This window comes from Emiliania huxleyi (assembly GCF_000372725.1).
Source record: "Emiliania huxleyi CCMP1516 chromosome Unknown EMIHUscaffold_131, whole genome shotgun sequence".
Taxonomy (NCBI): Eukaryota; Haptophyta; order Isochrysidales; family Noelaerhabdaceae; genus Emiliania; species Emiliania huxleyi.
In genome coordinates, this window is record NW_005201277.1 from 357,495 (window position 1) to 366,006 (window position 8,512).

Consider the following 8,512-nt stretch of genomic DNA (forward strand, 5'->3'; position numbering starts at 1 on the left):
CAAGGACTTATCAATCCTTCACCAGTTTGCCGGAGGACTGAGAGACGGTGAAGTATCTACAGGCATCTAGCGGAATCTTCTCCCGACAGAGTTGAAGCAATGACTTTCCAATCCTTCGCCAGTGTGCCGGAGGGATGAGGGAGGGTGAAGTATCAGCAGGTATCTAGCAGATTCTGGGCCAGACAGAGTTGTGCGCGTCGCAGAAACCACACCTCTACGACGCGCACAACTCTGTCTGGCCCAGAATCTGCTAGATACCTGCTGATACTTCACCCTCCCTCATCCCTCCGGCACACTGGCGAAGGATTGGAAAGTCCTTGCTTCCTCTCCCTCCAGAGAACCCTACGCCACGGTGATGCCATGAAACAATCGTGCGGTCGTCAACGGCGCAGCCGCCTCCCACGCGTTCGTCGCGGGGTCGTACCGCTCCACCGAGCTGAGGTACTCGTCGTCGTTCAAGCCGCCCACGGCGTACAGCTTGCCATCGAGCGCCGTCACGGCATGAGCGTTCCGCGTCGCCGCCATCGGCGCCACCGCCTCCCACGCGTTCGCCGCCGGATCGTACCGCTCGACCGAGCTGAGCCAGCCGCCGTCGTCGCCGTGCCCGCCCACAGCGTACAGCTTGCCGTCGAGCACCGCCATGCCGGCTTCCCCTCGTGCCGTCAGCATCGGCGCCACAGCCTCCTCCTCCCACTCATTCGTTGACGGGTCGAACCGCTCCATCGAGTTGAGCGACTCGCTGCCGTGGCCGCCAAACACGAGCAGGCGCGGCCGCTTGCGCTTCTTCAGCGTCTCCTTCCAGCCGCGGCGCCACGCGCGGCACGTCCCCTTGGCGGCGTGCGCCTTGGTCGGCAGCTGGGCGAGGATGTGCGGGGCGAGGTCCGGCGAGAGGAGGACCTCGGAGAGCACCCACTCGGGCTGCTCCACGAGCCGTGCGGCGTGCTCCTCCGCCACGCGCAGCGCGGCGGCGCTCGTGCCCGCCTGCGCCTCGATGATGGCGCACAGCTGCGATGGCGAGAGGCCAGACAGGCGGGCGCCGATGCGGTGGGCGGCCATTGAAGTTCTTTTCTTTTTTTGAGGTCGCCTCGATAAATCAATCGACTTCCCGCACGACAGTGCCATGGCTGGCGCCGATGCGGTGGGAGGCCATGAAAAACAAAGAAAAATCCCGACGCTCGCCTGTGCCGAAAGCGTGTGTTTCTTATCGGCAACTCCGGGTGCCCTTGATAATCACCCGGGCATCGTGTGGCTTGCGACACGGAGACAGCGAGCTCGAGATCCGTCCTCCAACCCGCACGCAGGGCGGCGCGAGCGCCAAGGGCAAGAAGGTGCTCATCTCGGACCCGATCGAGCAGGCGCCGCACCGCCGGCGACGGCACAGAGCAGCGAGTGGAGCACACCGCGGTGAGCGTGCCGCCGCCTCCATGCGCGCAGGTGTGCGTGGACATCCTGCAAAAGGCGGGCGTCGTGGTCGATTGCAAGTCCAAGGTCCCGCCCGCCGAGCTCAAGAAGATCATCGGCGAGTACGACGGCCTGATCGTCCGCTCACTCGCGGCGCCACTTCTTATTGTGTGAAGGCGAGGTGTTTTCTTCTCAATGTAATAACAAGGCTGTGAACGTCAAAGTTCGCGCCCTCTGTCCCGGAGAGGACGAGATGCCCGACCCCGTACTTCTCGACCAGGCCGACTCCTTGTCGGCGCGGCGGCGCGCGCTCCACGAGCTGCTCGAGGCGCGGGCCGCCGAGGCCGAGCGTGACTCCTCCCGGCTCGCCCTCGAGCTGGAGCAGCGAGCCGCTGCAGAGGCGGCCCTCATGCAAGAGGCGGCTGCGCTTCGAGAGTCCGAGCGCGCGCTCCGCCGTGCACTGCAGGAGGGTCAGCGGCGGGAGGCGGCGCTGAAGAGCGCACTGGCGCGAGCCAGCGAGGAGAGGAGCGCGGCGCGGGCGGAAGCCTCCCGCGCAGCAGCGTCACTCACCGATCGCGAATTGGCGCTGGACGGGGCGCAAGCTACGTGCCGCGCGCTCCGCACGCGCGTCAAGGACCTGGAGCTTCAGGATCAGCAGGCGGCCTTCATCCGCGGCCACGCGGCGCCGACTCGGCCTCCATCCGGCCACGCCGCTGCGCGAGCAGCTGCGTCGCCGCCTCGGCCACCGTCGGCGGCAGAACCGCGGAGGAGAGAAATGTCTGCGGCCAGCGGGGAGGAGCTTGAGTCTGCACAGCAGGCGTACATCGGCAGGGTGCTCGGAGCAGGCTCGCGCAGGCGCGCGGTGCCACAGAGCAGATAGATGCGCCGCGCGCGTTTGGCGCGCAGTTGGCTCGCCCGAGACGCTCTTTGTGTGTGTGCTGTCGAGAGAGTGACGGTCATCAGAAGAAACATGAGTGAGTAAAACCGCGTCGCTCGGACCTCCAGCTGCGCGGGACCTCGCCCTGAGATCGCCGCGACGATACAGCTGCGAGTTGTTTATCTCTCTCAGTCTACAGTCTCCAACTCCATGTGCGCAAGCCCGTGAGCGTGTGCTGTGCGCCTCTCACGCCTCACTCATCCCCGCCATCTCGCCCGCCGCCGCGTGCGAGGAGTCGCGCGGAGGAGTAGTAGCTCTCCTCCAGCTCGCGCAGAGCCGCCTGCGCCTGTGCGGAGGCCGGGCGAGGCGGTGGCATGAGGCCATGGCGCCGGCAAAGGCGTCGGGTGGAGAGGGCGGGCGGCTGCCTCTCGTCTGACCGCCTCGAGGCGCCGCTCGGCGTCTCTGGCGGCACTCCGCTCGCGGGCGCTCACCGCACGTGCCTGCGCACGAGGCACCGGGGCGGGGCGATAGCTTGGAGCGGCAAACTATCTCCCGAAATGTCTCTCTCTCTCTCTCTCTCCCTCCCTCCCTCCCTCCCTCCCTCCCTCCCTCGGACGCGGACTGACCGTCTCACCGCCGTCGCCGCCGTCGAAGAGCAGCGCCTGTGCACACAGCGCCCGCTCTGGCCCGGGAGTGGGAGGCAGGGGTTGGCTGCAGACGGCGGCGCGCCTCAAAGGTGAGCCCTTCGGCGACCGAGAGCAGCCCGTCCGCAGACTGAAGCAGCGCGCTGGAGGCGACGCTGGCGGAGAGCTCGTCCGCCCCCTGCTGCACCGGCACGCGGACGCGCGCGCAGAGCAGCAGCTGCGAGTACTGGTCGAGCATCGCCGCGATGCCGTCGTCGAGCTGGCGCTCGGCCCGCTTCCGCTGGTGTCCTTCGCTGATGTCGTCCGCATCCATCGCTCACGCTGGGCGCGGAGAGAGTGCTTTGGCGGGAAAGGGCGCTGCGTGGCGAGCGTGGGGGTAGTGAAAGTAAGTCCACAATGAGGAAGGTTGGGCTCCGCCGCCACCCTCTGGCTGGGTTCCGGCTCCAAGCCGGGTTGGGGGTCTGGAACTATTGTTGGCTGCTGGTAGGTCCGGTTTTGACGCCCCAGATGGCCCCGCAAAAGGGTGGTGGTGGTGGTGGGGGGGGGGGGGGGGTGTAAAAAACCGCTCGCGCGCGCGCGGGAGACGCAGACGGGGAACAAATGCAGCGCTGTCGACATTAAAATCCCTGTGTGGTGGCGGCGTGCCGTCCTCCCATCCCTCCCTTCGGTGTCTGTTTTCTTTCTTTCAGCGCTGTCGACGTCGTCAACCTCACGTGACCGGGCGGGCAGGGCGGCACGCTGAGCCTGAGCTCACGCTGCCGATGCTGTTCTACGCGCTCCACCAACACGACGCCACGTCCACTGCAGCTGCGACAGCGGCGCGCGGCGGCCGGCGGTCCATAGTGCAGGGCAGAAAAAAGAGAAAAAAGATCTTGCCGCCCTAAGCAACAGGTTAGGTAGGAAGGATCGAAGGTGAAGAGCCGTCACTGGCGTCACACAGGCTCGGACTGGACACCAACGCGGCAAGAAAACAAACAAATTTCTCTCTCTCTCTCTCTCCCAACGCGGTATGGGTGGACGCCCAGCTGCATGGGCCTATGGTGGCGATGCGGCGGCGTGATGCGTCGCGCTCCCTGTTGGCGCAAGGTTGCAAGAGAGAGGCCTGAGCGACGACAGCGCTTCTGACAACGAGGATTGCACGTACGCGCCGCGTACCTTACCCTCCGCGCGTCGACCCCTCTGTCGCCCCTGGTGGCGTGGCCGCGGGGCACGCCCGTAAAAAGGCGAGACGGTGGTTGTATTTTACCAAGGGCCGGAAGTCATGCTCAGCGGCAAAATTATGATATCAAGAGCAGGCGCACATCGCTTCCAGGGAGGGGGGCGCGCTTCTACTCACTTCACATGCTAGGGGGGGGGTGGACGGTCAGCCACGCACACTCCCCTCCCCTCACACCACCACCACCACACACCACCACCACCGCGCACCGCCACCGCGCACCAGGCCGCCTGCTCGGCGTGTTCGGCGGGGCGGTGCAGCCGCTGCTGCGGGCCGAGGGCGACGCCACCGTGCACTCCTGCCGGCTGCTGCACGCCGTGAGCGCGATGACGGGAGGCACGCGGTACGCCCTCATCCTCTTCTTCGACCGGCGAGCGCGCGCTGGCCGGCGCACGCGCTGGAGCACGCCCGCCGCCGCCGTGTGAAAGGGCGAAGGTCGGGTAAGAGTGAGCGGCGGGGGGTTTGGCAGCTGTTAGGGTATCAGGTAGGACCGCACCATGCAAAGGACCGAACCCGCCCCGGGTGTCGGCGATGTCCTCCCGCAAGCGCGCCCGCACCGCCGGCGAAGGCGAGGAGGAGGGCGAGGCTGTGCCGGTCGCGGGTGGCTTCGAGGCGCCCATTTTTGGCGCGCGCGTCGTCGGCCAGGTCACCACGCTGGCGCTCGAGGGCGAGGACGACCGTCAGGCATCGCTCCTGCGTGCCGTCGCAAGCGATCGCGCGGGCGGCTGGTACGTCACGACTAAGGAGGGCTCGCTGCTGCACGTGTCGGCGGCCGGGCGCACCCGCACCGTCGCGACCTGCGAGGAATGCCGCGGTATTGTCCTCAGCCCCGACGGTAGCGCGCTGTTTGTGACGGACTGCGACAACCACAAGATCCTGCGGGTGGAGGTGGCGACGGGCGCGGTGAGCACTGTCGCGGGCAGCGGCGAAGGCGACGCGGATGGCATGGGCGACGCGGCTCAGTTTAACGACCCATACGGCGTCACCATCAGCCCAGACGGCAGCGCGCTGTTTGTGGCGGACTTGTGCAAGATCCGGCGGGTGGAGGTGGCGACTGGCGCTGTGACTACGCTCGCGGGCAGCGGCGAAGAAGGCAGCGCTGATGGCGTGGGCGGCGCGGCTCAGTTCGACGGCCCAGTCGGCGTTGCCCTCAGCCCCGACGGCAGCGCGCTGTTCGTGGCAGACTTCTGGAGCCACAAGATCCGGCGGGTGGAGGTGGCGACGGGCGCGGTGACGACTGTCGCAGGCAGCGGCACTGAAGGCAGCGCTGATGGCATGGGCGGCGCGGCGCAGTTCTCGCGCCCAACTGGCATCGCCGTCAGCCCCGACGGCAGCGCACTGTTCGTGGCGGACTTCGGCAGCCACAAGATCCGGCGCGTGGAGGTGGCGACGGGCGCAGTGACGACTGTCGCGGGCAGCGGCGGAGAAGGCGACGCGGATGGCGTGGGCGACGCGGCGCAGTTCGCGCACCCAGCCATTGTCGCCGTCAGCCCCGATGGCAGCACGCTTCTGGTCTGCACGGGGGCTCTCCGCCAGGTCTGCGTGGCTGCGCCTCCTCCGCCTCCCTCCTTTGCGCCGATTGTGGTGCCGCCCTCGACCTTCTTTGCCGACATGAAGAAGATGCGGGGCGACGCCTCCCTCCCGCACGGCCCGGTCACTTTCGTGGTCGGAAAGGAGGAGCAGCGCATCGAGCACGTGAGCAAGAACCTGCTCTGCGTGCGGTCCGAGTACTATGGGAAGATGTTCGGCATCGGCATGAAGGAGCGCGACGCCGCCGAGATCACGGTGCCCAAGACGGATCTCGCCAGCTTCACCGCCTTCATCGACTACCTCTGCACCGACCAGCTCGACCTCGGCGAGGGGGAGGGCGAGCAGGCGCGGCGCGCGCTCGTGCTGCGGGAGCTGGCGCAGATGTACCAGGTGCCGCGCCTCGAGCTGCTCTGCGCGCAGGCGCTGCAGGAGAGCGTCGGGCCGGCGAGCGCGGTGCCGCTGCTCGAGGCGGCGCACACGACGGGCGACGGGCGGCTCCTCGCGCAGTGCCGCCGCTTCGTGGCCGACCACGCCGCCGAGGTGCGGGCGAGCGGCGGCGTGGAGCAGTTGCGCGACCTGGGCGTGGCCAAGGGGCTGCTCGGCGACGCGCTCGACCAGGTGGCGGAGCTGAAGATGGGGGCGGCGCGCACGGCCGCGGGCCAGAGGGCGGCGCCCGCCTAGTGTCTGGTTTGCGTGATCATCGCCCTGAGGCGGCCTCGCCTCTCCGCACTCCACGGCCCTTTGTGGCTTGTGGTGTGGGCGCGCTTGGCAGGGTCGTGTTCACCACATCGCGCTTCACATCGGACTTCTCTGCCTCTGGTTCTCATTCACATTCTGCCCGGCATGCAGGAAAGGGGCGTCTGCAGTCTACGTTGGCAGATTTGTACTAGGGGGTGTAACAGACAACACGGAGTATCAACAAACGACGATGTGTTTCCCGTCGGCCCTCTCTCGAGGGTCGGACTCCCCCCGCTCTTTTTTCCTAAGTCTTTTGTGTATGTCGGGCCTCTCACGGACGCGCGGCGCGCTCTCCACCTCCACGACTCGAGCTTTGCGGACTGGTTGGGTAGTAGTCTAAGTTCTGAGCCTCGAGGCTGAACGGGTCTAAGTGTGGCTAGCCACGCTGGAGTGCTTGCGCGGTCTAAGATCAGCGGGAGCCTCTTACATCGGCTAAGTCGGCCGTGGCACGGCCTGGGGCCAGGAGGCTCCTCCACCGTGATCAACGATACGGCGCAGCCCCCAAATTTTCTTCGCCTGCGGAGGGCGATGGATCCTCTTCATGCTTAGCAATCGCCGCCTCAGCATCCTCCTCTTCCGACTTTCGTTGCTGCTCCTTCATTCTTGAGCGACGTCTAGCCAAACAGTTCTCACATGACACGAAGCTCCTCAAGCTTAATCAAACGTGTGACGGTGAAGGCGTGAAGCCTGTGTGTGCTGGTCCTCTTTGAACGATCCGCGCGTGAGGTAGCATAGGGCCTTGTTGGCAGCAGCCAGCTTGTTGCGCTGCTTCGTTGCGATGAGCTGATTGGGATCGCAGAAGTGCATGCCAAGCACCGCCACGATCTTGAAGCAGAACACATCGCAACCGCATCGTCCGCACTGCCATCGGCATGCCGCGCCCGCCGCTTCGCCGCAGCCGCCTTAAGGCACGCATAGCGGCAGCACATGGTACGGTGCGCGTACTTGAGCAGGCGTTGCGCGCCGTGAGTAGCGCACTGGCCCTGGGAGAAGGCGATATGGCGTCGTGCGCGGCATACGTTGGTCGGACGCGTCCAGGTATTTCGGGTAAACCTGGAGGCTTTTCAGGTATACCCGGGTTTTGCCCGGAGTGGCCTTATGTCGTCTAAGTTCATGGCCCCCGACCATACAGCGTCTAAGTCTGAGCCCGGCTCGGTGCGGGGGCTAAGTTGAGCGCTCGCTCGCTGCAGAGGCTAAGTGTAGAGCGACCCTCTAGCCCTACTACCCAACCATTCTTTGCGGCCGCGGGCCGGCGGTCAGATGATGTGGAAGCCCCTCATCCGTGTCCGAGACCGCCTTGAGAGGAGCTGCGCCTTGAGCTTGGACTTTGTCGTGTACTCGGGCAGCAGCAGGTGGTTGAAGCAGGTGACTAGTCAGGTGTGAGTCGCCGACTGGAGTCGCTCCTCGTCGGAGCCGTTGCGCGAGATGACGAAGGAGAGGTTGCCGAGCCCCTTGATTGGCACCCGGTCCGAGCCGGTGCAAAAGAAGAGGAACTTCTTCTTCATCTCGAGCGGCAGCTCGTGGATCACCTCCCACAGCAGCGCGATGCACGGGCTGTCACAGGAGAAGCCGTCGTCGTACTGCGTCACCCGCTCCAGCGCCTCGAAGTCGAGATTTGGCGAGCCGCACAGCAGCAGCTCGAGCTCCTCCCACCGGAAGAGCTGGATCGCCTATATGGGGAGGTGCGGGGAGGTGTGGGGAGATGCGGGGAGGTGTGGGGAGATGCGGTGAGATGTGGTGAGATGTGGGGAGATGTGGGGAGATGTGGGGAGATGGGAGATATATATGGGGGAGATAGCTGGATCGCCTCGCCGCCGCAGACCGACTCGAAGCCGCGCAGGAAGGCGTCCGACTGCGTCGCAACCGAGTCGACGAGGAGGTACCCCCCCCAGAGGCTTCACCACATGCTAGGGGGGGGGGGGGGGGACCCCCCCCCAGCACCTTCACCACATGCTGGGGGGGGGGGGGGCCTGGCCCAAAACCCCCCCCAAAAATCCGGGGCAAACCCCCCCGGCCCTTGATTTTTCCCCTCCTTTCCCAGTATTTTTGAGAGGAAAAACCCCCTTTGGAGCTACCTGAGCCCTGGGACTGGGCCAAATTTCCCAA

General features: G+C 66.1%; 2 protein-coding genes across 2 annotated transcripts; one reads left to right on the top strand and one right to left on the bottom strand.

Annotated features, from left to right (window-relative positions):
- Positions 1-865: 865 nt before the first annotated feature.
- EMIHUDRAFT_110198 (hypothetical protein) lies at positions 866-2,281 on the top strand (the record flags this gene model as incomplete). The annotated part of the gene is made up of 4 exons (XM_005788920.1): positions 866-1,044; positions 1,356-1,404; positions 1,435-1,539; positions 1,682-2,281. The coding sequence occupies 4 exons, from the start codon at positions 866-868 to the stop codon at positions 2,279-2,281; spliced, it is 933 nt and encodes a 310-aa protein (XP_005788977.1).
- A 5,498-nt stretch (positions 2,282-7,779) lies between these two features.
- Positions 7,780-8,358, bottom strand: EMIHUDRAFT_226333 (putative ubiquitin-protein ligase; the record flags this gene model as incomplete). The annotated part of the gene is made up of 3 exons (XM_005788921.1): positions 7,780-8,052; positions 8,229-8,301; positions 8,354-8,358. The coding sequence occupies 3 exons, from the start codon at positions 8,356-8,358 to the stop codon at positions 7,780-7,782; spliced, it is 351 nt and encodes a 116-aa protein (XP_005788978.1).
- Between the last annotated feature and the right edge of the window lie 154 nt (positions 8,359-8,512).